Genomic DNA, 27,511 nt, shown 5'->3' with positions numbered 1-27,511 from the left:
CCTTAGCTTGCGCAGGAAGTGACGCACACAGGATGTGAGGTCACCGTGGAAACCGCGTCAGGTGCAAGTGTGAGCGCGCACCCAGCGCTGCAGTAGTGCACGTGATTGTGCGACTGTACATCAACTTCTTACAAATAAATAAATAATAAAAAGGACAATAGTTCACTAATAGAACGAAGTATACACTACTTTAGCGTCGACATGATTTTGCTTTGTAATGTGAATGTGCTGTTTGTTTTTTGTCTAAATTATGATTTATGATGTAAATCTGATGTTTATTGTAAATTGGTATATGTCTCATCACTGTCACGACTACTATGTTGATTAGAACTGCACCCAAGAATTTCACACACTATTGCACTTGTGTATATGATTGAGTGACAATAAAAGTGATTTGATGGGAATATTGTGAGAGAAATTTATAGTATTGATCTTACAGTTATTTCAATAAAAATCTTCAGTCACAAATCTATTTTCCCTGTTGTGGTGGGAGAAATTGACCATTATATAACCACTAGTAAAATTAATTCTCAAGGCTTTTAACACAATAAAGTAACTCTTCATATAATAAAGTGTATTTTAATAGATGTATTTTTTAATAAGGTAAGTTTGTTTTGCTGTCTAGACATAATGTTGAAATTGTGTTCAACATTTTGTATATATCTTTAAATTAAACAAGAAACCAAAGAAATACACAATTACACTAGTCATTGCACACCATTATATATATATATATTCAGCTCTTTAGCAAAGGGATTTGTACTTTTTTTTTTAAATTTTATTATTATTATTTTTTTTATATTAATGCTCGAACAGCAATAACATAAGAACATTGCCAAGGGAATACATACAAATACCCAAACACAAAATAAAACGATACATAATTTCAACATAACTGATACACACATCCACACACATCTTGTTTAAATAAAAAAATTAAAGTTAAACATAAGTTGCTAAACGACATGACAAGTACACAGACACTACAGTTGTATTAATACAATAACATACAGACATTAATACACTAAGAAAGCTTCTAAATACATGGATTTTCTTTAAATATTTCTTCATAATATTTAAGGAATCTTAGGTTTATTATTATTATTATTATTTATATAATAAAGAGATTTAAGTAGCGGGTTTAATTAAATTTCAAAGTGGGGATAGGATGGAATACCGTTTGCAAATTTTTGCTTATGAATGAAAAACTTGCCATATAAAATAAAAAAAATTAACAATATACTCCAGGGGTCTATTTCACCATTATATTGTTATTATACTGTTATTTTAAAGGTGTGCGTCACATATGACATCACTGTGGTGCACGTGACAGCACTAGAGTGGCCTAAGATAAGAAATGATATATTCATATAATCATACATGCTATATTATGGGGCACACGCTTAAAGCCCCGCAGTGTTGCCAACTATTTCTCATAAGAAATCGCCAAAGGATCGCTGAAATGGCGCTAAAAGTAGCTAAATCACGCGATGACGTCATTTTTCTACGTAAGACGTCAAATTTACATATGTAAACAAATTGGCTTATAGAGCTGTGGCAGTTCTTTAAAGGTGTAGAACCATGTTTTTTTTAAAATTATTTTTATTATTGAACTAATGATTTAACATTTAGTATTTAACTACTAATCATTTAACTTTCACTAACTGAACTTGTCAAACATTCAGACAGTGGGGGATTTCTATATATTTATTTATTTAGTAATTAAACTGCATTATTGAACAATGACAAAGGCCAAAATGATCCTAGCAATAGCAACCAGGGTAGTGTTGGGGATGTTTTTAATTATTATTTATTTTTAAACATGGATCTATATGCCTACATATGTAATATATCTTTTTTTTTTTTTTTTTTACATATCTGTTGTGTGATGCTGAAACATCAGTGTGTATTACTTGTGCCAGTGTTACTGTCACAGTTACATTTTGATATTGACACCTCATCTGTTCATATCACTTATCTCTATATACTTGATTATAGATCAGGGGTTCATATCCATTCCATTCTCTCTCTTCTCTCTCTCTCTCGCCCTGCTAGATAGTTTCTCAATGCTCTTCTATCACTGTAAGGTGACTTTTCTTCTCTAAACAGAGAGTATGCACGTGAATTGAGGTTGAGATTGTCGCAACAAATACCAACAACACGTAAGCTTGTCAGTCATTCAATTTATAGAACATCCGTATGCACATAAATCCCCTCCTGATGGCATGAAGGTCAGTCATATTACTTGAAACACAGGGGTGAGCTAGAACACTGAGAAAAATGAGACATCATTCACGATAGAGCTGATGTTATTTGTCACCAGATGTGGAAGAATGTCACTAAAGTAGACTACCAGTGCTCTGAGCGCTTTAAATGACATGCAACATGTGGGATGCAAAACTGCTGAGCAGAGAACAAGTGAATTCAAGCAATGATGTAAGGAGCTATATTGTAGGCTAATACTGAGAGGTAGTATTATGTAAGAATGAGCTGTATCTATTGGTCCATCTGTCATGTATTTGTCTATTCAATGGTCAGTCTAACCTATAAGACCTCCTTTTTAAAGCCACACTGAAATCTAACCAGAAACTGCTCTGCTGTTTGTGTTTATAATACAATGTGATATGGCTGATAAAGATGTGATTAATTATATAATAAAGAATAAACACTATATATTTAACAGTATAACATTTCTTCTTTTTGGACCTGGGCATGTTCTGAGCTTCACTCTTGGAGATCTCAGGTGAGTTTTTAGGGTTTGATAAAACCACAAGCCGCAAACAGAAAATGCTATTTGAAACTGCACAGGAAACGGACAAGCATGCATCAAAAAGACATGTTCAGATCGCATCTTCTTGAGTTCTGAGGATGGCAACATCAGACAGGGCCTTAAGTTAGAGTTTGAACTCACTCTACATCATTCTGTGCCTTGACATTGAGTTCATGATGACATACGTGCCAGTCCAAAAGACAAACGAGAATCTTCACATCCAACTGCAGCTTCAGATGTTCTAATCCGTGTGCCGAGTCAGATGTGCAAACAGAATTACACCTATTTAAACAAGCTGGACAGTTTGCTTTCATTTCACCAAGTTCAAGGGGGGGAGAGGATTAACTACAAACTTAGGCCCCATACGGGCAGGTCGCTCGCTGATGCCCCGCAGAGTTCGGTGACATCAGAGAGGGGAAGTGTCCACGGCTTGTTACGTCAGAGGCGCTCTGTGAAATGATGGCTCAGCAGAGTGTTAGTCCACATATGTCAAAGAGCAAATTTTGGATGAGCAAATGAGGATTTGTTACATTCAGAACCCAGTCAAGAATTAAGAGCAAAAAAAAAATATTAAAAAGCAAAGATTTAGAGAGAATCTGAATGAAAAAGGGCCATTTTTGTCATTTAAAACTAAGAAGCCACTTAAACTGTGAATTTATGGTAAAGCTTAATGTTGCATTAGCAAGACCAGATGTGCATTTTTTCCACTGTTAAAATACTTCCTCCTACTCCAGTTTAACATGCCATTTGAATGTTGATTTCCTCAAAAAGTCGACACTATCGAAAAATTGCTTTGTTCGTTTGAGCGACCCATCTAGCTCGACGCAACAACATTGACTCAACCAGTGGCATTAGTTTGGGGCGGGACTATCTGTTTGGCCAACCAATTGCAGATGGGAAAGCTGTAGGGAAGCAATCCTCATTTTTGCTTAAAAAAATAGAAAAGAAAAAAAAAAAGCAGAAATTAGAGTACAAACAATACTATGTTGCATAAATAATTTTAAAGGGATAGTTCACCCAAAAATGCTAATTCTCTCTTCATTTACTCACCCTCTTGCCATCCCAGATGTGTATGACTCAGCGGCGGCCCGTGCATTTTAAGTCTAGGCCTTCAGTGCGATTCATGCCATTAAAAAGAAAACACAGTTTCACAATTAATAAGACCCCATGCCAGGGGCCTGGGTAGCTCAGCGAGTAAAGACGCTGACTATCACCCCTGGAGTTGCGAATCCAGGGTGTGCTGAGGGACTCCAGTCAGGTCTCCTAAGCAACCAAATTGGCCCGGTTGCTAGGGAGGGTAGAGTCACATGGGGTAACCTCCTCGTGGTCGCTATAATGTGGTTCACTCTCGGTGGGGCATGTGGTGAGTTGTGTGTGGATGCTGCAGAGAATAGCGTGAAGCCTCCAGATGCATTAGGTAACGCGCTCAACGAGCCACGTGATAAGATGCGCAGATTGACGGTCTCAGACGCAGAGGCAACTGAGATTCATCCTCCGCCACCCGGATTGAGGCGAGTCACTACACCACCACGATGACTTAAGAGTGCATTGGGAATTGGGCATTCCAAATTGGGGAGAAATTAATTATTTTTTTTTAAATAAGACCCCAAGCCTATGGATATCATACATTACGTCGCAGTCAACTAATAATACCAACTGACATTTTAAAAACACGTCCACGCAGGAAAGCCAAAACTAAGGAGGTCTAATAACAGGAAAACCTATCTAATAATATTTGCGATTTAAATGTTGCTTGCAATAAATTGTTTCGTCAGGGTACACGGTTACTTTTCAAAATTTGATCCAACACTGAATGCTCCAGCAGCCTAAATTACTCCTGATGTTGCTATAACAATGCAAAAATCAGCCCTCATTTCCCATTTGTTTTCGGTGTGATTGCGTCACTCAAGGCCAGCTATAGAAGGCCTCAACCGGGACATATCCTAAAGACCACACCCACCAAGAACAAATGAATCAATCTAATTGGCTGATGAATCAGTCAATCTGACTTTAGATGTGCATTCATTTGCATGGTTGAGGGGGTGGAGCTCAGACTCACGCGCTGCTTCGACTAACGAACTCGGCTTCAGGCATGTGATGTGAAACAGTCGTCATGCTTCACTTGCAAGCATCGAGGAATAAATTCTGATTGGATAAACTTTTCGTTTTTTGCTATTCGTTTGTAGATGAATTAGGAGTGGAAAGCGATTGCAAAAACATAGGCAAAAAGGTCAATGAGAATGAAAAAATATTTAATAGATATGTTACACCAGCAGAGAAGGCTTTGCTGGCCCTGAGAAATCGCCACTGGTATGACTTTCTTCTGCAGAACACAAATGAAGATTTTTAGAAGAATATTTCAGCACTGTAGGTCCATACAATGCAAGTGAATGGTGACCAGAATGTTGAAGTTCCAAAAAGCAAATAAAGGAAACATAAGTTATACATAAGACTCCAGTGGTTTAATCCATGTCTTCAGAAGCATTATAATAGGTGTGAGTGAGAAACATCAATATTTAAGTCCCTTTTTACTATAAATCTACACTTTAACTTTCACTTTTAGATGTGAACATGAAACTAAACAGGCACAACATGAAGAGAACAAAAAATAACTTAATTTTTTATGTTTCTGATGACATGGATTAAACCACTGGAGATTTATGGATTACTTTGATGCTGAATTTATGTACTTTATGGAGCTTCAAAGTTCTGGTCACCATTCACTTGCATTGTATGGACCTACAGAGCTGAACTATTCTTCTAAAAATCTTCATTTGTGTTCTGCAGAAGAAAGAAAGTCATGAACATCTGGGATGGCATGAGAGTGAGTAAATGATGAGATTTGGGTGAACAATCCCATTTAAAAAAAATATATATATTGAAATGAGAATTGAGATGATTAAATATACTATTAAATATAAATATTATTAAAAATATAACATTTTTATATTACGCTAATGAGAATGGGGCTTGCTTAATCTTCATGAAAGTACACTCACTGAGCACTTTTTAAGGAACACTATGGTCCTAATAATGTGCCCAACGTGGTCTTCTGCTATTGTAGCCCATCTGCCTCAAGGTTCAACATGTTGTGCATTCTGAATTATTGTGTGTGAAAATCCCAGATCAGCAGTTACAGAAATACTCAAACCAGCCCATCTGGCACCAACAATCATGCCACGGTCCAAATCACTGAGATCACATTTTTCCCCGTTCTAATGGTTGATGTGAACATTAACTGAAGCGCCTGACCCGTATATGCATGATTTTATGCACTGCAGCCACACGATTGGCTGATTAGATAATTGCATGAATAAGGTGTACAGGTGATCCTAATAAACTGGTCAGTGAGTGTAATGTCACAATGCAAAAATCTTTATGGTCGTACACAAGCTCAAATATAATTCATTATATAATAAAGAATAAACAATATATATTTAACAGTATATAACTTTTATATTTTGGTGTGAAATATGACATGGACATGGACATGCAGAAATCTTTCTGTGGCCATAGGATCCATGTGGGCCATATGCCCGACACAAAGCCACCAGGACAAGAAATGCCCTTATGCGCTTGAAATAATTTACTCGACACATTGTCCAGCTATCAGACTCTTGAGGAGGTCTCTGGAATATCCAACAAGACTGTCCTCACTAGTCTACAGACTTGTGCTCTTTGTATCTGATTCAAAGAGAACACATGCCGTCTTGTCTGCGCCTCATCTCACACTGCTGGGCCTTTTCCAGTCCAGCTCAAATAAACTGGCAGAAATTGAGGAAATTACCTCCTGACCTGGCGAGCCTGTGAAAGGGTGATATTGTTTTTATTAGGGCAGTCAATGTGACACCTCCCATCATTCATCAATGTTCTGTATCGTCTATGCAAACAACAGGGCCGATAAGGTTTTCAGAGCCATCCCATTAATCAGTCCTGTGGCTCTGGAGATGGAAGGGGACAACAATGGAAAAAGCGCTCTGTGTGAATGACAGGGAAAGGGCTGAGAACCTTTAGTCAGCCCGAGGAAAGATCTATCATGAGATCAGCTTTCTGAAGTATCAGCTCTCTGAGACTTGGCATGACATCACCTCCTGTGCTAGGCTAGTGAACAGTGGCATATAAAAAAAAAAGGTAAATAACATGTCTGGTAATAGGAGCTCCATAAAAAGCTTGTTTGTGATGCAAATTATGCCATTATCTAAGAAGATGAACATGAATTGCACAGTTACTTTATTAACCTCCAACTGAACAGACAAAATCTACACAATTACTACATGGCCATTTGACTTGTACATAGTTTAGTTGTGTGATTATTTCAACGGCAACTTCTCAGCTAGCTGTGCGCGGTTGCAGAGGCAGATGAGAGAGCCGGGGCTGCTGGTTGACTTTGAACCCGAACTCACTCGCCAATCCTGGAGAGGAACCGACTGCACTGTCTGCAGATCTTCAGCGGCTGGAATCCACTGCGCTTTCGTTGCTTCAAAGTCCCACTGAGTTGATGAAAGAAAAACATGTGTTAAAAAGAATGGCAATGCATACAGTATAGGCCATTTCATCCTGATATTCATTGGTTTGGAAAATGACATATTTGTTCCTAGAAAACTCAGGGATGACCCGATACTATTTTTTCTCTCCCGATCCCTGTAGTATCGCCTGATACCAGTCCTGACCCGATACCAGTTTTTTTTCTTAATCAGTTTAGGATATTTTTACCTCACTGTGTGGAACTGATTGGGGGTACACTTTACATCTAAAGAAACAAAAACATCTAATTACAAATCATTTCATTTTAAAACAGAGAAATCTAGAAAAACAATTACATAAAAAAATGTGTAGCCTTTTAAGGAAAACTTTATCTTTTAATAGCCTACTGGATAATGCAACAGCAAAACAGTAATATTAAAAGTCTCAATGCACGTTATAAGCGAACTGAACTATTGAGCATCTACAGTACATCTGAAATGTAGTTTGTGTGGAGCACTCATCTTGCGTGTCAAACCGTGCATGCTACGAGTGTGTCAACAGAGCACCGCTCATTTACTGAAGCGCGCTGCACATGCAGACTATATATTTATTTATTAAACAGAGCCTTTAAATTCACAAAGCTATCGTATGTCTTCAAGAGACTAAATAAAATGCACGAGTCAAAAGGACTACTTCAAATGGTGCTTTCATTTTTGGAGCATGATCATGACTAACACACAGTATCAGATTTGGGCTCGTCACACCAAGACCCGATCAAAAACGTACGTAACGGAGACGATCGATCCAGGTATCAGACTGATGCATCCCTATTCCAGTTGGTTGTCAAACTTGTCTCAAATCAACAGCGGGAGGCGATTCATTCCTAGTGACCTGCAGCAGTACCGATAACATGATTTTCATCAAATGTCAGCATTAAAATTTGGACTGTGTCTTCGATGGCTGGATGCTTCCTTTTCTGCCTAGAACTAATGAAGATTTAAATGATTAGATTTACAAAAAAAAAATGGACGAATAAACTGCAGCAGTGAAGCAAGACCGGATACTAACAACTGTAGGATATGTTGCACACATTTTATCTCTGGTAGGAGTCGAGTTGGCTGGTTTAGTCAGTATTATGTTTGTTTACAGGCTCTAAGTGACCTCACAGATTGCTCCCATTACAATGAGTGAAACTGCAAGTCATGCACTTGCAGTGTTAAAAGCTTCATTAATTATAATGGGAACAATCAAATATTACAGACCTTTCCGCTGAGGAAATAACTGTAAGCATACATCTAAAGTACGACAGATGGTACACATCTGAACAGGTCACTTCAGGTAAACGTTCGATGTCCTCTGATAAAAGTTGTTGCCTCAAAGTATTATTTAAAAACCCAGTAATGAATGACACCACATGCACAGCAGCTTTGTAATTCCTTTGTTATCGTTTATGTCCATGAAATGGTCTGTATCAGGGGTACTCAATAGGTGGACTCAGTCCGGATCCGGACCGAAGGACAATTCAATCCGGACCGAGATCCAAATCTTTGTGCTAGTTATCGGACTGATGTGCGATTCAGACGGTTCAGCAAAGCCAGGATTGTGTCAGGACAAGTTAACGTGCCGCCTTTAGAGTTTAATCAGCATGTTACGAGACTTTCATAATAAACAGATAGTTGTTCTAATTTTGTAAAAATTCATCAGATGTCATCATGGCATGGGTGGCAAGGAAATCCTATTTATACTGAAATTAAGCAAACAGTATTTTAATGCTTCACTGTTATGTAAATTGTTTGTTTGTAGATTCTCACTTTAAGGAAAATATAAAAATGGTTCATTCAGACTTCTGAAACCCCATACAGTGTTTTTATCTGTCAAAAGGCCTCCTATGTCCCATTCATATATATTCTGAATGTAAAAAATATTTAAACACACATAAACTGGACTGCTTTCATTCAACTTCAAAACGAACTGTTGATCTTTTAATATTAATATCCAAGTGCCCTCGACTGATGAAGTCTTGATGAAATAGTTTAATCTTCTGGAAGAAGATCCTTCAGATCCCACTACTTTGGCTGTCTCTGGGCCCCCAATGTCCTAATCCCTACCCAGTTTTGAAGAGACTATTTTGACTGTTTAGGATTTGCTTTTAGGGTGTGTTCACACTTGGCATGTTTGGTTCGATTAAAATGAACTCTGGTGCGATTGCTCTGTTAGTGCCTGAATAGCGGGTCTCGGTCCGCTTCCAAACAAACTCTGTTGCGGTTCGATTGATATATGAACATAGCATGGATCAAAGACGTCTAAAAGGACCAATAACAGGATGTGATGTCATAAGATGCGACCCTAAAAATCATGTGATTTGATAGAGCGGTAAGAGCGGTGTACGCAAAACAAAATGAGCTGAAGGCAAACATGGAGCAATGAGGAGGTAAAGTTCCTTATTAACATTTGGTCTGATGAGCATATTTCCAGAATACTGGAAAAAACACACAAAAATGCTCAAGTGTTCAAAATGTTCAGTGATAGGTTAAGGGAAAGTGGGACCAATGAGCACATTTCGCCCAGCAGCCAGCACCGTTTTGGATGATCGGCAAGTTCTATCGCAAAACATACGTCACAAAAGCTGTCCAATCAGTTGTGGAAATGTGACCTTTTCCTTATGCCTTTTGTATCTTTTTTTTTTTGGATTTTTCCCCTTTTTCTCCCAATTGGGAATGCCCAATTCCTGTTGCGCCCTAAGTCCTCGTGGTCATATAGTGATTCGCCTCAGTCCGGGTGGTGGAGGACGAATCTCAGTTGCCTCCGCATCTGAGACAGTCAACCCGTGCATCTTATCACATGGCTTGTTGAGCACGTTGCCACGGAGACATAGCACGTGTGGAGGCTTCACGCCATCCACCATGGCAACCACGCTCAATTCATCATGCGCCCCACCGAGAACGAACCACATTATAGCGACCACCAGGAGGATACCCCATGTGACTCTACCCTCCCTAGCAACCGGGCCAATTTGGTTGCTTAGGAGACCTGGCTGGAGTCACTCAGCACGCCCTGGGATTCGAACTAGCGAACTAGCGAACTCCAGGGGTGGTAGTCAGCGTATTTTGCCACTGAGCTACCCTTAATATGCCTTTTGTATCTTTAAGTTCAATGAAGAAAAAAAAGCATAAAAAAAAACACTGACGCTATCATCAATTACTTCTGCTAAGACAACTTCCCCCTCCAGTAAAACACTGAAAGCTTAGAATGTAAAATGAATGCCAAAATAGCTATTAAAATCAGAATCGCCATCGACCTTTGACGATGGTACAAACCAGGGGTAAAAAAATGAAACAGGGCCACAAAAGTGACCAAAACACCCTACTTATTTAAAATATGGGTGAAAAGCTGTATGGACTACCTGTGTGGTACTTGTGTTTTTTTGACCTTTTTGGAGATCAACAGCACCCCCCCCCCCCAGGACAAACTGCTAAATTTCTCTTTGTGTGTTTCACAGAACAGTGAAACAACTGACTATCAACCGACAGCCTGAATGTCAATACAGTACAATACTGTACATTCTATATATATACTTTTTTCATATATATTTTAATTTTTATTGAATAATGTGTATCTATATAGTATCTATATAGTAAAAAACAAAACAAAAAAAAAAACAAAAAACAAAAACAGCATATTGTATACTGTGCAATGTATGTTATTATTGTATATTGTTGAGTGTAATTGTGTATAACAGATGTTTAAATTGTGTTGTGTTAATTTGATGTTTTAAGTTGTGTAATTATGTATAACAGATGTTTAAATTGTGCTGTGTTAATTTGATGTTTTAAGTCGAGTTTAATTATGTATAACAGATGTTTAAATTGTGTTGTGTTAATTTTATGTTTATTGTAGATTGGCGTATGTCTCATCACTGTCACGACTGCTATGTTGATCGGAACTGCACCCAAGAATTTCACACACCATTGCACTTGTGTATATGGCTGTGTGACAATAAAGTGATTTGATTTTGAGTGGGAAGTAAGTGAATACAGTGTAATACAGGTCTTGACAGGTTTTTGGGTGAACTATTCCCTTAAGGCAAGAGGAGCTTCATTTGAAGAGTGCTTGACGACTAAACCCCTCAGCAGTTTTAACAACACCCCTCTGCCTGTTCTCTGTACATCAGGCAGGCGACAGACTCCCTCTTAAAATAGCAGAGCAGGGGGCCAAATCTCCAGTAGACTGAACAAGCATTTTGTACCACTTCCTATGCAGAAAGGTCCTGCCCTGTTCCGAAAATCACAGATCTTTAACAGCAGAACAATCAAGAAACAAGCCAAACCTACTTTCTCTTTCGCAACTGTTTGCAGTAACACAGTGGATTGGAATTGCAATCATCTCACTTTTTACTTATTGTGGTTACAATCATCTGTCCCTTTTTTTAGATAAGTTCTTCAACTGTCTGCAGCTTCCCTCTCAGTAATATTTACTAAACAAATTTCCTTGATATTTTGACAAGTGATCATTGTACTATAAAAACATACTGTAAGTTTCAGAACTTTCAGAAAGAGTATTTATTTAAAGCCAGCTGCAAAAATGGTTTGTTTGGGTTTTCTCTAAATTGTGACGTCACACAGATGAATGCATCAGTACATGACTGCCTCTTCAGCGAGACATCTACATCTACTTTTACATCATCATCACCCTTGACCCGCCCGCTGCGCTCAGTCAGAAAGGTGAAGAGGAGAGAACGAGACGGGCCTAATATTCATCAGCACCAAAGGGGGCTTGCACAGGACAGCTTATTGCTGTTTTGAGTATTAACATGTCCTGGACGTGTTTTCGCACACATCTGCACTGTTTTTAATTGTTCGTCCATGTAAACATGCACTAGAGCAGGGCAGCTCACCTTCAGAAAGGTCAGGGGCCGCAAAGCTGGATTCCTGTACCCCCGAGGGCCGCACTCTAAATTTGTATGATTACATACACAGTAAATACATTTTTAAATCACATTTTTATAGTAAGATTATTGGAATGATAGTTAACGGGATAGTTCACCCAAAAATGACAATTCTGTCATCATTTACTCACCCTCATGCCATCTCAGATGTGTGTGACTTACTTTCTTCTGCAGAACACAAATGAAGATATTTTTTTGAATAAATATCTCAGCTCTGTGGATCAGAGACAGATCAATATTTAAGTCCTTGGTTTTTTTACTCTAAATCTCCACTTTCACTTACAGATGTGAAAGTGAAAGTGTAGATTTATAGTAAAAAAATAACTTAAATATTGATCTGTTTCACACCCACACCTATCATATTACTTCTGAAGACATGGATTAAACCACTGGAGTCTTATGGATTACTTTTATGCTGCCTTTATTTGCTTTTTGGATCTTTCAAGTTCTGGTCACCATTCACTTGCATTGTATGGACCTACAGAGCTGAAATATCCTTCTAAAAATCTTCATTTGTGTTCTGCAGAAGAAAGAAAGTCATACACATCTGGGATGGCATGAGGGTAAATGATGAGAGAATTAAAATTTTCGGGTGAACTGTCCCTTTTAGTAATTATTTAATCATAAGGGGTGTAACAGTATAGATCAGTTCTGTTGTCACTGTGATTGTCAACTAACAAACACCACGAGTGTTCAACATCACATACACCAGAGACGTGTTCAAAAGCGATATCCAAAATTAGCACCAAAATCCCTTCAGTCATAAAGATTTATTCACCCCCTTTGTGTTTTGTAGATCACTAAAACGTATTTGCATGAAGGCGTCAACGCTGTCACTGCAGGAAAAACTTGTATTCCTATAAATACTGTTATCATGATGAGTACATATCTCTGATGAGCTATTCAAGTGACTGGACAGATTTGTGCTGTGTTGAGTAACTCAAGTGAGATTGTGATTGACAGACCACACGAGCGCACATGTACTGTGTATGAATGTGTGCGCAGACCGACCGTCGCCCTCATAACATCAGCCATGCTCAGATATTATTTTATTTATTTGTAACATCCTCTTGCAAATTTACACTGCTCTTAGCATTACGACAGATGAACTGAACTCTGAGCTGTACTTCTATCACACACTCACATGTTGGTTTTGCTATACTTGTGAGGACCCTCCATAGATAATGATTTTTATACTGTATGAACTATAGATTCTATCCCCTAAACCTAACCCTCACAAAAAACCTTCTGCATTTTTACATTTTCAATAAAACATCATTTAATATGTTATTTCCCTTGTGAGGACCACCCAAAAGATCCTCATAACCAGAAATGTTCTCACAAGTATAGCAAAACCTGTACACACACACACACACACGCACACACACACTCACACAGACAGACACACACAGACAGAGACACACAGACAGAGACACACACACACACACGCACACACACAGACAGACAGACACACACACAAACACACACACAAACAGACAGACAGACACACACACACAAAGACAGACACACACACACGCACACACACAGACACACGCACACACACAGACACACGCACACACACAGACAGACACACAAACAGACAGACACGCGCACACACACAGACAGAGACAGACAGACACACACACACACACACAAACACACACAGACAGACGCGCGCGCGCGCGCGCAGACAGACAGACGCGCGCGCGCGCGCACAGACAGACAGACAGACGCGCGCGCACAGACAGACAGACAGACGCGCGCGCACAGACAGACAGACGCGCGCGCACAGACAGAGAGACACACGCACACAGACAGAGAGACACACGCACACAGACAGAGAGACACACGCACACAGACAGAGAGACACACGCACACAGACAGAGAGACACACGCACACAGACAGAGAGACACACGCACACAGACAGACAGACAGACGCACACAGACAGACAGACAGACGCACACAGACAGACAGACAGACGCACACAGACAGACAGACAGACGCACACAGACAGACAGACAGACACACACAGACACAGACACACACAGACACAGACACACACAGACACAGACACACACAGACACAGACACACACAGACACAGACACACACAGACACAGACGTGTTTTCCTGTTTAGTGAATAGAGGGATTGACGATATAATTGGATATTGCGATATTTTTAAGGCTATTATCGATAAAATATGTTTTACACCACAGGCCTCATTTACAGCCTTTTAAAGTGAAGAACAACAGCGTTCTGACCTCTAGTTCAGAGCCAATTGAAGAAGAATCCGTTAAACTGCCAGAGGAGCACTGCTCATCCACACGCACCACCCTGACTGTCCTCTTCATAGGAAGAGTCTCTGATGGGCCGTCCCGTGAGATCGTCACTTCCTTCAAACACACCTGCAAGAGGTAACAGCCATATCACCTCAGTATACCAGGACTTTGATACACCATACATTACAGAAGGATCACACACTTTCTACAAATTAAGAGTTGCTGACATTTAACAGTTTTAGGTGCTGTAACAGGTCACCATTTCTTCAAATCTGTCGCCCTTTAATCACCAAGAGATCCTCCACATATCTATTGAAATTAAAAAGTGCAAACCTTCCTCATTGGCTGTATGTTGACATCCATGTAGAGTCCCATGTCAGTGCCCCTGGGAGAGATGCATTTCGTCGAGGGAAGACGGTGCTCCTTTATGCAGCGATTAACAGTATTGTCACACATCTGACCCGCGGCTGAAGAGTTTCCGAGTAAAGACTCCGTATCCGAGTCTAAAGACCGTACAGAGGGACGCTTATGGCTGGATCTGTAACAGACCAGAACTACAATCTGAAAGATTAAAAAGTTAAAGAACCACAAGGTACAGGAAGTGTCAACTAGAGGATGGAGAACATCATACACTGTACGGGCATCATGCACAGGACAAATTATATTTGAACAAACAACCTTTAAGTTAACTGACCCACCTTTCAACTACTAAGCATTAATGAATTTTAATTTCAATTTTGCACAAGCACCATTCTGTTACGTGCATATCCTTATGCAAATTAACAGAGACTATGAGGCCTTTCAAACAGGCAGTTTAGTCCGAATCAGAGTACAGTTTGCATGAATAAACTGGTATTATGAATGCTATTTTTCAGACTTGAAAGCGGACCATGGTGCCAAACCCGAGACTACCTGAAAGAGGTGGTTAGGGTTTGTGAAAGTGTTTGCATGAATGAGAACACAACCTGTGCTTGGGTCCGCACTTAATCAGGAAGCCAAATAATAGTGCATGCATTATTGCTGATTTAACCATAACGACATCATCAGTTGCACAACAACACACGAGCACCATGAGTGTCATTGGAACATAAGCAGCGCAGCAAAAACATTACTCCTCAAATAAAGATGATTGCGACCGTCAGAAACATTCGTCTCATCCTGGACATCCATCACACATGGTGATGCTTCTCACATTTATGATGACGGCAGTTGTATGGAAATGTGTGGGGGTTCGACGGAATGATAAGAGCGTCCGACACCAGACCAAATCCACATCAAACGCACCCAGTATGAAAAGCACCATGTCTGTCGTATGGAATGAAATATGTGCCACTGGGACTTGAACTTGAATTTTAGGGCTTGAATTTGAACATGTTTACTTGAAATTGAATTTGCAGTTTTGAACTTGAATTACAACAAACTTGAAATTCAAATGTACGTGGCACGAATTCAGATAAAACATTTTAATACACCGATTCAGGTGACTCCGGGGTACTCCGAAAGAGCAATCGAGCCTGTATGTAATCGAACTCCTTCTTGACCAATCACAACATAGCTCATTGTTCACATATGGAAGAGGATGGGTCCACTGTGAAATGGTGCCAGCATGGGATCACGGCTGATCGAGAGCCACCACCTCTCTCCAGCGCAAGTTACTTGTTCTGCCCTGATGCAAACTCCAGATGTAATTAATTTGATTGGGAAACAGGCTGGAAGATGCATTTTTATTAGATTACAAGTTTGATGTAATTCAAGTTCAAAACTGCAAATTCAAGTTCAAGTCCCAATGGCACATATTTCATTCCATACGACAGACATGGTGCTTTCCATACTGGGTATTCCATACTTTCATACCATGCAAACCCTGGAGCCAAATGAATACCTTTAAAGTCAATACTAGATTTTGACATTTTCTGGGGAAAACGTATAATACATAGCCTTTATGTTTAACACATAGGATTAGTTTAACCTCGTGAAACTCCGTGTCCACATGTGTGGACGTTGCATTTTGGATTCGTTATACGCAACGCATCATTTAAATGAAATGAATCCAACTGAATACTGTTCAAAAGACTCCATACTGTCATTTAAGGGTTAAACTTCTGCCGCAACGAGTCACGTGACACGAAAGAGTGACGGCGATTTCCATGAAGCGCTCCTATGGGCACAGAGCGAACAAAAGTGCCTCTGGTAAGAAACAAAGTTTTTTGATTGAAACCTGTTTAGTTGTAAAGGGTAGAGTCTCTAGTTTCGTTTGATATGCCACTTTAAAAAATCCATTCATTTTTCTCGTGTCAGTGCGCTGATAAAAACAAAGTCCACATATGTGGAAATTAGGACCATGTTCCCTCAAAAGTTGAAAAACATGGGAATTATTTTGAATAGCATTGGGTCATTTTTCTTCATTTTAATAAAAATTATTTAATTGTGTTATCACTGTACAATACGGTTCTATTCATTAACATTAGTAAATGCTTTCATATATTTACTGTGTATTATCACATTGAGAATAGATGTATTCATGCAAAAGCTGATAAATGTTGCTTTTAGAGGCTTTATATGGAGTAAGAACGAAAATAAGGTGCATTTCAAACTGTTCTGAGACCAGTGCAGACAGACAGCACACTGGAGGTTAAGTCATTCACTAAATAGGGAGCAAGGGAGCATCCTATAGCTCTCTATGCAGTTAAGTGCATTCACTCCTAAAATCTGATCAAAAGTTCAGTTTCAGGCTGCAGATGATGTTTGGATCACTCAACATGTTTGACAGACATGTGACAATGATAATCAGTACATAGATTCAGAATTTATAATGTATCATTTTATTTTAACATGATTGACAGTGATTGGATGATGCTGGTCATTACTTTTAATCAGAATAATTTATTCAACTTTACAGAAAATCAGCTGTAATGTCGATAACATCTCAAAAACATGAATAACCAACACTTCTAGATGCATAATAAACCATTTGATACTATCTATAGCTTGGTATTACCTAAAATTTCACAACTTTGTCCCGCTGTCCACATATGTGGACATACATTTTTAGGAAAACTATTTGCCCTGAGAAATAAATTTTTTTGCTTGTTTATTAGGGCTACTAGTTACAAATCAAAAAGGGAAATGGAAAATGCACACTGCAGTCACACGGGGGTTTACGGAGGTTAAACACAAAGTATGAGCAATGCATATTAAGGCATAAAAGCAGCACTCAAGCAACATGTTCAAATGCATTCTTTTCACCGCTGGTGCACAAGCCCAACCGCTGAGCTTCACAGAGATTCGCTCACAGCCAGCGTAAAAGGATACAGCTAAATCAAGGACAGCACAGCAGATTGCCGAGAGTATCCAGGGCATTGCTTTGATGATCGCTCTCGGCTGCACGTCATAGAGAAGTATTGCAGATCCATAAAGTGTTCCAGCAAGACAACACAGAACTCGAGAAGACACCTGTGCAACTGAACTATGCTCTCCTCTGTTCTGGAAAGGCAGAAAATACTGAATGTATCAGCGTTTACAACGTGTCTTTACACTCACCATATGACGTTGGTTTGTTCTGTCCACAATAAATGCATGCGGTTATTTGTCATTACGAAATGTACACAAAACTATAGTTTATTACTGTAAACAACAGGACAGATATGAAAATGTGTTGGAATGAGGTGATAACAATAGTGAATAAGATCACACAAGTGCGCAAAAATGTCCCTTACTGCTTTCAGAAAGAATGGAAACTTAGCCGTCCAGTTGATCGTGAAAGACAGCAGACCCAGCACATAACCGAGGTTCTCTATATGGTCCTGTTTCCAAAACAAACATGCAAAGTCCACGCAACCACCTTGCTTAAAATGATGTCAAGTTTCAGTGCTTTGCATATCTCCTTACAGTCAAGTTTACATACGCTATCAGATATGGTAACCAAGTGCATACATCCTTTGTACAAGGTTTTAGGCAGGATAAATCCTCCAAGGTCTGAAATTGTAAAAAGGAATATTTGGGGTTCGATACAAAATAAGCTCAGTCAACAGCATTTGTGGCATAATGTTGATTACCACAAAAATGAGTTTCGACTCGTCCCTCGTTTTCTTTAAAAAAAAGAAAGTGAGACACTTACAATGGAAGTCAATGGTGAGATAAAAAATAAAAAAAATCTCAGAAAAGAATTGAGCATTTAGGAGCATGTCAAACCATTAGATGAGCATATATGTGCATGTGTGCTTGTACACACAAAGTCTTCTGACATGTGTACAGCATGTCCTCAACATGTGTTGAGCGCCCTCTTCTGCATCATCTTTTCATGTACACTTTGAGAAATATTTCAAGGTCTACACATCAATTTACATTGTGTTTGGGCTGGTTTGAATCGGGATCCTCTGCTTTAAGGTACGATATGCCATTTTCCAAGTCACATGTATGTTTCAGAAAGTAATAAGCAAAAACGTGACAAAAAGACGTTTATTATATTCATGTGTTTCGTGGGGATTTCATCCACAAATACTTACTGTAGTTTGGTCTCAGAGTGAAACAAATGTGTTAACAGACCTTTCCAATGATATTTAACACATGCCTCTCTTATCTTTGATGTTTTGACCAATTCTAAAAATTATGATTGTGATTACAGATTATGTAATTATGATAAATATTGCAAATTATAACGGAACAGTTCTATTTTGTCAGCAAATTAAAAAGCATTATTTATGAATTGGTTGGATCAGCTTTATGCATTGTAGAGTTTAGATTCTAAGTGTTTGAAAGACACCTATTTTGTGTACATAAAGTAAATGGTTGTTAATTCATTGCATAATTATTTCTTTTTACACTTTAAAGAAATCAAATGGAAAAACTAAGTTACTTTATCTATTTGTTCAATTTTTGCTAATGTCCTGACCAATGATTTGTTGTGGAGTCCATTGCTTGGACTATTATTTTTGCCCAGGAGTGTGTGTGTACATATAGACATACAGGTGCATCTCAATAAATTAGAATGTCGTGGAAAAGTTCATTTATTTCAGTAATTCAACTCAAATTGTGAAACTTGTGTATTAAATAAATTCAATGCACACAGACTGAAGTAGTTTAAGTCTTTGGTTCTTTTAATTGTGATGATTTTGGCTCACATTTAACAAAAACCCACCAATTCACTATCTCAAAAAATTAGAATATGGTGACATGCCAATCAGCTAATCAACTCAAAACACCTGCAAAGGTTTCCTGAGCCTTCAAAATGGTCTCTCAGTTTGGTTCACTAGGCTACACAATCATGGGGAAGACTGCTGATCTGACAGTTGTCCAGAAGACAATCATTGACACCCTTCACAAGGAGGGTAAGCCACAAACATTCATTGCCAAAGAAGCTGGCTGTTCACAGAGTGCTGTATCCAAGCATGTTAACAGAAAGTTGAGTGGAAGGAAAAAGTGTGGAAGAAAAAGATGCACAACCAACCGAGAGAACCGCAGCCTTATGAGGATTGTCAAGCAAAATCGATTCAAGAATTTGGGTGAACTTCACAAGGAATGGACTGAGGCTGGGGTCAAGGCATCAAGAGCCACCACACACAGACGTGTCAAGGAATTTGGCTACAGTTGTCGTATTCCTCTTGTTAAGCCACTCCTGAACCACAGACAACGTCAGAGGCGTCTTACCTGGGCTAAGGAGAGAAGAACTGGACTGTTGCCCAGTGGTCCAAAGTCCTCTTTTCAGATGAGAGCAAGTTTTGTATTTCATTTGGAAACCAAGGTCCTAGAGTCTGGAGGAAGGGTGGAGAAGCTCATAGCCCAAGTTGCTTGAAGTCCAGTGTTAAGTTTCCACAGTCTGTGATGATTTGGGGTGCAATGTCATCTGCTGGTGTTGGTCCATTGTGTTTTTTGAAAACCAAAGTCACTGCACCCGTTTACCAAGACATTTTGGAGCACTTCATGCTTCCTTCTGCTGACCAGCTTTTTAAAGATGCTGATTTCATTTTCCAGCAGGATTTGGCACCTGCCCACACTGCCAAAAGCACTAAAAGTTGGTTAAATGACCATGGTGTTGGTGTGCTTGACTGGCCAGCAAACTCACCAGACCTGAACCCCATAGAGAATCTATGGGGTATTGTCAAGAGGAAAATGAGAAACAAGAGACCAAAAAATGCAGATGAGCTGAAGGCCACTGTCAAAGAAACCTGGGCTTCCACACCACCTCAGCAGTGCCACAAACTGATCACCTCCATGCCACGCCGAATTGAGGCAGTAATTAAAGCAAAAGGAGCCCCTACCAAGTATTGAGTACATATACAGTAAATGAACATACTTTCCAGAAGGCCAACAATTCACTAAAAATGTTTTTTTTATTGGTCTTATGATGTATTCTAATTTTTTGAGATAGTGAATTGGTGGGTTTTTGTTAAATGTGAGCCAAAATCATCACAATTAAAAGAACCAAAGACTTAAACTACTTCAGTCTGTGTGCATTGAATTTATTTAATACACGAGTTTCACAATTTGAGTTGAATTACTGAAATAAATGAACTTTTCCACGACATTCTAATTTATTGAGATGCACCTGTATATACACACACACCGATCAGCCACAACATTAAATCCACCTGCCTAATATCATGTAGGTCCCCCTCATGCCACCAGAACAGCTCTGACCCGTCGAGGCATGGACTCCACAAGACCTCTGAAGATGTCCTGTGGTATCTGGCACCAAGACGTTAGCAGCAGATCCTTTAAGATGCGAGTTGGGGCCTCCATGGATTGGACTTGTTGGTCCAGCACATCCCATAGATGCTCAATCGGATTGAGATCTGGGGAATTTGGAGGCCAAGTCAACACCTTGAACTCTTTGTAATGTTCCTCAAACCATTCCTGACCAATTTTTGCAGTGTGGCAGGGTGCATTATCCTGCTGAAAGAGGCCACTGCCATCAGGGAATGCCGTTGTCATGAAGGGGTGTACATGGTCTACAACAATCTTTAGGTAGGTGGTACGTGTCAAAGTAACATCCACATGAATGCCAGGACCCAAGGTTTACCAGCAGAACATTGCCCAGAGCATCACACTGCCTCCGCCGGCCTGCCTTCTTCCCATAGTGCACCCTGCTGCCATCTCTTCCCCAGGTAAACAATGCACACGCACCCAGCCGTCCACAAATGTGATTCATCAGACCAGGCCACCTTCTTCCATTGCTTCATGGTCCAGTTCTGACGCTCATGTGCCCATTGTAGGCGCTTTCGGCTGTAGACAGGGGTCAGCATGGACACTCTGACAGGTCTGCGGCTACGCAGCCCCATACGCAGCAAGCTGTGATGCACTGTGTGTTCTGACACCTTTCTATCATGGCCAACATCAAGTTTTTCTGCAATTTGTGCTACAGTAGCTCTTCTGTGGGATCAAACCAGACGAGCTAGCCTTCACTCCCCACGTGCATCAATGAGCCTTGGGCGCCCATGACCCTGTTGCTGGTTCACCGGTTGTCCTTCCTTGGACCAGTTTTGGTAGGTATTAACCACTGCATACGGGGAACATCTCACAAGACCTGCCGTTATTGAGATGCTCTGACCCAGTCGTCTAGCCATCATAGTTTGGCCCTTGTCAAAGTCGCTCAGATCCTTATGCTTGCCCATTTTTCCTGCTTCCAACACATGAAATTCAAGAACTGACTGTTCACTTGCTGCCTAATATATCCCACCCCTTGACAGGTGCCATTGTAATGAGATAATACAAGTTATTCACTTCACCTGTCAGTGGTTTTAATGTTGTGGCTGATCAGTGTGTGCGTGTGTGTGTGTGTGTGTGTGTGTATATATATTATTATTATTTTTTTTTAAGAAATGTTCCAAAAAGAAGTACAAAACCTGTCATAATTACTAGAAATAATTTTACAAAAGGATTTAATGCAATATCTTGGGATAATATATGCAATATGAGAGATTTTAAACAATTTCAGTGGGCCGGTCATTTTCGACCAGGAACAAAAAAAGGTGTTAGCACAAATGAACATAACACAAGGGTTGAAGCAAAGCAGGGACGAGTAGAAATTATTTTTGTGGTAATCAACATTAAGTCACAACTGCTGTCGATTGAGCTGAACTTGTTTTGAGCCCGGAATATTCCTTTAAAGTTGACTTGCACATTCATAACTACTCCACTCTACTTACATTAAGGAAGACACCGAGTAGTCGTCTCCTGGTTGGAGATATTCCTGTGGGACTCAAGGGGACAGCTGAACGCAGGTAAAAACTGCCCCCCATTACAAACAAGAGAGACACCGCAAGAAAGTTCTGTCTCCTCCTCCTGGTAATCATTCTCATTCTCTTTCCTTGGGCATATTAAAAAAGCATGAGTGTTGAGGTAATTATGCTACAGATGGATAGACGGATGGACAGGCAGATAGACATCAAAAATGCATTTTAGATATACACATCACAATCAGACAGCATCATTTATTATACACCTGATATACTGTATATGCAGTACTGCACAAAAGTCTTAGGCACTTGTGAAAATGCTGTGAGAATGTTTTCAAAAATAATGTCATGAATAATAGTTTTATTTATCAATTAACTTCATACAAAGTGCAATAAACATAAAAAAAATGGAATATTTAGTGTAAGCGCCCTATGCCTTTAAAACAGCACCAATTCTCCTAGATAAACTCACACAGTTTTTCAAGGTTGGAGAACTTGCCTTAGTTCTTCTATTTTGGCTGTCTCAGTTACTTCTGTATCTTCATATAATCCCAGACTGACTCAGTGATGTTGAGATGTGTCATCTGTTGCAGGACTCTTTGTTCTACATCTATTCTATTTGCAAAAGGAATGCTTGGAAATCGAAAATGGATATTTCCTACTGATACACTAAAGCAGAAGATAAGTGTTTTAAGATGTTTTTGTGATGCATCCAATGTGCCCAAGACTTTCGCACAGTACAGTAATATACTGTATATATCAAAAGAATGCCAAAGCCTTACCCGTTTTTGACTGAGACCATAAATACATGGAGAAAGTAATTGTCAGGAACTGGACGACATCCAAAATTGCCACATATGAGGCCATAAAAATCTGCAACAGATGCAGAGAACACGATTGCAATAAATGCAATGATAAAGGCACCTTCACATTCACCGCCGCACTGTGAAATTCCATGGGTGGAATACAGTCATCTCAATGGGGAATCTGCGCAAATCATGAATTTTGCGCGACAGACTCCGTGTGGGCGGTGTGTTGTACACAGCTACACTGAATATCAACAAAAGGACAAGCATATCATTTCAGTGGCAAATTTCATTTTAACTTCACTCTCACAGAGAATAAAATGTGGCGCATTTAAAAGAGATAGTGTCGCTGACTATCACACCTGAATCCAGCCAGGTCTCCTAAGCAACCAAATTGGCCTGGTTGCTAGGGAGCGTAGAGTCACATGGGGTAACCTACTTGTGGTCGCTATAATGTGGTTCGCTCTCGATGGGGTGCGTGGTGAGTTGTGTGTGGATGCTGCGGAGAATAGCGTGAAGCCTCCACACATGCAATGTCTCCGTGGTAACATGCTCAAATCACGTGATAAGATGCGTGGATTGACGGTCTCAGATGCGGAGGCAACTGAGATTCGTCCTCCGCCACCCGGATTGAGGCGGGTCACTACGCCACCACGAGGACTTAGAGCACATTGGGAATTGGGCATTCCAAATTGGGTGAAAAAGGGAGGAAAAAAATAAAATAAAAAGGCTGCGTGACGATTCGTTTTTTTAGCTGGGTTCACACGCGCTCAATGTCCGCCATGCCTTCTTCGCCAGAGATATTTCGCCATTCAAAAGGTAAATAGCGCAGTAACTGTTTTTAAAGGTGCACAGAGTCATTTTCTGAATGCCGTCTTGGACTGACATACTGACACCTAGTGGCGTGGATGAAGCATCATTCAAACGCAATAGTTTTCAGTAACCGGTGTCATTTTAGAAATTCACTATGCACAGTCAGTCATGATTAATCCCTGAGTGAAAGTGCCCAATACCAGGGCTGTTACAAAGATTAAGCAAATAGCATTCGGCTGGTCATGTGATCATAACATGGCAGCCCCCATGAGGGGACCCTCTTCATGTGGATTTAAACAGAGTCTTCATGTCATGTGAGTGCTTCAAAATTGAAGTTAATTTAAGGAGTATACATTTTTATACAAGTTAAAAAATAGAGTGTGCCTTTAATTGTGACTTGCAATGCATTCAAGCAGTTCTAAGAGGGTTCCTGTGCGTCACGATTCTGACTCGCGTGGAGTGTTTAATGATAAACGAAAAGGCCAATTTTCTCACCTGAAAATTAAACTGGTTGGAAAGGAAAGCGCCAACTGCGCTGCACAAGTTACCCACGAAACAATACACCGTGCCCGCCGCCTCTTCGCCCTGATGCCCACCTCTCGTGCTGCAGCTGTGATAAATAAGACTGAGAGAAACACAATGCTGCAAACATTCCCAATAACGGTAAAAACCGTGTTTTATCACACGACACTTACAGTGAACACGACACCAGTAATATCAGAGCAGACGAGATGATCAGGGCAGCCGATATGCAAATATTGTCTTCATATGTTGAAAGGCAAACTTTGACAAATTCTGGACTCCAGCGGTGGACAGTGTCGAGGACTGTCATTTTATCCACAGATTTCACTTCTGCTGTCACACATTGAGGATTCAAATGTTTAATTGCCAGCTGTAGTGGAAATGAACCGCCCGTCAATCATCTCACCTGTAGCTTTTAGGCACCGCCCACACACACACCTGTCTCACACGTGGCTCATAAATGTTAATGACGCATTGTGACGTTTTCCCATCTTATTTGCTGAAAGACAGACAATTCTTCTCAACTGTGAACTTCTAAATCATATTTTAATACATAAAAATAACCCTCAAAGATTGGGTTCTTAATACAAAGTCAAAATATCATATTTTATATATTTATAGAATATTTCCTTGCAATGTAACACATTTATCAGCATGATAGAGCATAAATGTCATTATTTAGTTCAATACTTAAGTGTAATTTCATATTTTCATACATTTCAAATTTCTATATTCATGACTTTACATTTAAAACATAAATATTTTTTTATGCAACTGTAATTGCTGTTTAGGCCTAAGTGCATTTATGCAGCCTCTGAGCAGCATTAAACAGTCTGTGTTAATACACCTTTTCTTGGTATATATGCCACTTCAGATGCAGCTTCTGTGCCACTTTTGCAGTGTAAAGATGGCTTAAGAAAGTTACCCAATTACTTCAGCATATAAGATAATTGAATGCTGATATATTTACATTTATCTACTTTTAAACTATTAGTTTTTTATGTTCAATTTTATATATATATATATTTATATATATATAAAATTATTAGTTATTTATTTTCAATTTGTTGTTGTATTTAAAGCTTTAAGTATTTAAGATTTAAGTAGCCATTTCAAGAGATTTTAATAAGGAAAATGTAGAAAAGTTTGGGAAATTTAGCTTCAGAAAAGGTGACTTTAGCTGAGAGTTGAGTAGTTTGCATCCCTGGTTGGCATCAGCTTTTCATGGTTTAAGGCATCGTTTGCACATAGACTATATTGCCAAAAGTATTCGCTCATCTGCCTTTAGGCGCATATGAACTTAAGTGACATCCCATTCTTAATCCATAGGGTTTAATATGACATCGGCCCACCCTTTGCAGCTATAACAGCTTCAACTCTTCTGGGAAGGCTTTCCACAAGGTTTAGGAGTGTGTTTATGGGAATTTTTGACCATTCTTCCAGAAGCGCATTTGTGAGGTCAGACACTGATGTTGGACGAGAAGGCCTGGCTCACAGTCTTCGCTCTAATTCATCCCAAAGGTGCTCTATCGGGTTGAGGTCAGGACTCTGTACAGGCCAGTCAAGTTCTTCCACACCAAACTCGCTCATCCATGTCTTTATGGACCTTGCTTTGTGCACTGGTGCGCAGTCATGTTGGAACAGGAAGGGGCCATCCCCAAACTGTTCCCACAAAGTTGGGAGCATGGAATTGTCCAAAATCTCTTGGTATGCTGAAGCATTCAGAGTTCCTTTCACTGGAACTAAGGGGCCAAGCCCAGCTCCTGAAAAACAACCCCACACCATAATCCCCCCTCCACCAAACTTCACAGTTGGCACAATGCAGTCAGACAAGTACCGTTCTCCTGGCAACCGCCAAACCCAGACTCGTCCATCAGATTGCCAGATGGAGAAGCGTGATTCGTCACTCCAGAGAACGCGTCTCCACTGCTCTAGAGTCCAGTGGCAGCGTGCTTTACACCACTGCATCCGACGCTTTGCATTGCACTTGGTGATGTATGGCTTGGATGCAGCTGCTCGGCCATGGAAACCCATTCCATGAAGCTCTCTACGCACTGTTCTTGAGCTAATCTGAAGGCCACATGAACTTTGGAGGTCTGTAGCGATTGACTCTGCAGAAAGTTGGCGACCTCTGCGCACTATGCGCCTCAGCATCCGCTGACCCCGCTCTGTCATTTTACGTGGCCTACCACTTCGTGGCTGAGTTGCTGTCATTCCCAATCGCTTCCACTTTGTTATAATACCACTGACAGTTGACTGTGGAATATTTAGTAGCGAGGAAATTTCACGACTGGACTTGTTGCACAGGTGGCATCCTATCACAGTACCACGCTGGAATTCACTTGAGCTCCTGAGAGCGGCCCATTCTTTCACAAATGTTTGTAGAAGCAGTCTGCATGCCTAGGTGCTTCATTTTATACACCTGTGGCCATGGAAGTGATTGGAACACCTGAATTCAATTATTTGGATGGGTGAACGAATACTTTTGGCAATATAGTGTATGTTAATGAGGGACAAAAAAAGCCACGTAATGACAGTATATTAAATGTTTGGCTACAGAATCAGACTCAGAAACTGTGATTAAACTTAGATTATCATCGTCAGTTTTGCCAAATATGTATTTTAATCAATTAAAACAATAAGAAACTCACTTAAGTAACTCACTTAAACATTAGCCTTTGTTTTTGGCAAAGCCTGACACATTAATCTCTTTATCCCATCCATTGATAAAATAAA

General features: G+C 39.8%; 1 protein-coding gene across 1 annotated transcript; it reads right to left on the bottom strand.

The window, feature by feature from the left end:
* Positions 1 to 6,118: 6,118 nt before the first annotated feature.
* On the bottom strand, positions 6,119 to 25,166 carry tmem44 (transmembrane protein 44). The gene is made up of 9 exons (XM_051676172.1): positions 24,949 to 25,166; positions 24,749 to 24,863; positions 23,417 to 23,507; positions 22,605 to 22,765; positions 18,177 to 18,263; positions 17,773 to 17,943; positions 14,794 to 15,021; positions 14,443 to 14,586; positions 6,119 to 7,260 (listed from the first exon to the last, which is right to left on the bottom strand). The coding sequence occupies exons 1-9, from the start codon at positions 25,083 to 25,085 to the stop codon at positions 7,081 to 7,083; spliced, it is 1,314 nt and encodes a 437-aa protein (XP_051532132.1). The 5' UTR covers positions 25,086 to 25,166; the 3' UTR covers positions 6,119 to 7,080.
* Between the last annotated feature and the right edge of the window lie 2,345 nt (positions 25,167 to 27,511).

The sequence above is a fragment of the Myxocyprinus asiaticus genome, chromosome 37 (genome assembly GCF_019703515.2).
Source record: "Myxocyprinus asiaticus isolate MX2 ecotype Aquarium Trade chromosome 37, UBuf_Myxa_2, whole genome shotgun sequence".
Classification (NCBI taxonomy): Eukaryota; Metazoa; Chordata; class Actinopteri; order Cypriniformes; family Catostomidae; genus Myxocyprinus; species Myxocyprinus asiaticus.
This window is presented reverse-complemented; position numbering and strand designations above follow the sequence as displayed.

Coding starts and splice junctions, on each gene's coding strand:
- tmem44 (XM_051676172.1), bottom strand. CDS start 25,085: ATGACAGTCCTCGACACTGTCCACCGCTGGAGTCCAGAATTTGTCAAA. Junction 14,587..14,793: donor ACATACAGCCAATGAGGAAG/GTTTGCACTTTT, acceptor TACCTCTTGCAG/GTGTGTTTGAAGGAAGTGAC. Junction 7,261..14,442: donor CAATTGGCTCTGAACTAGAG/GTCAGAACGCTG, acceptor TCATCAACTCAG/TGGGACTTTGAAGCAACGAA.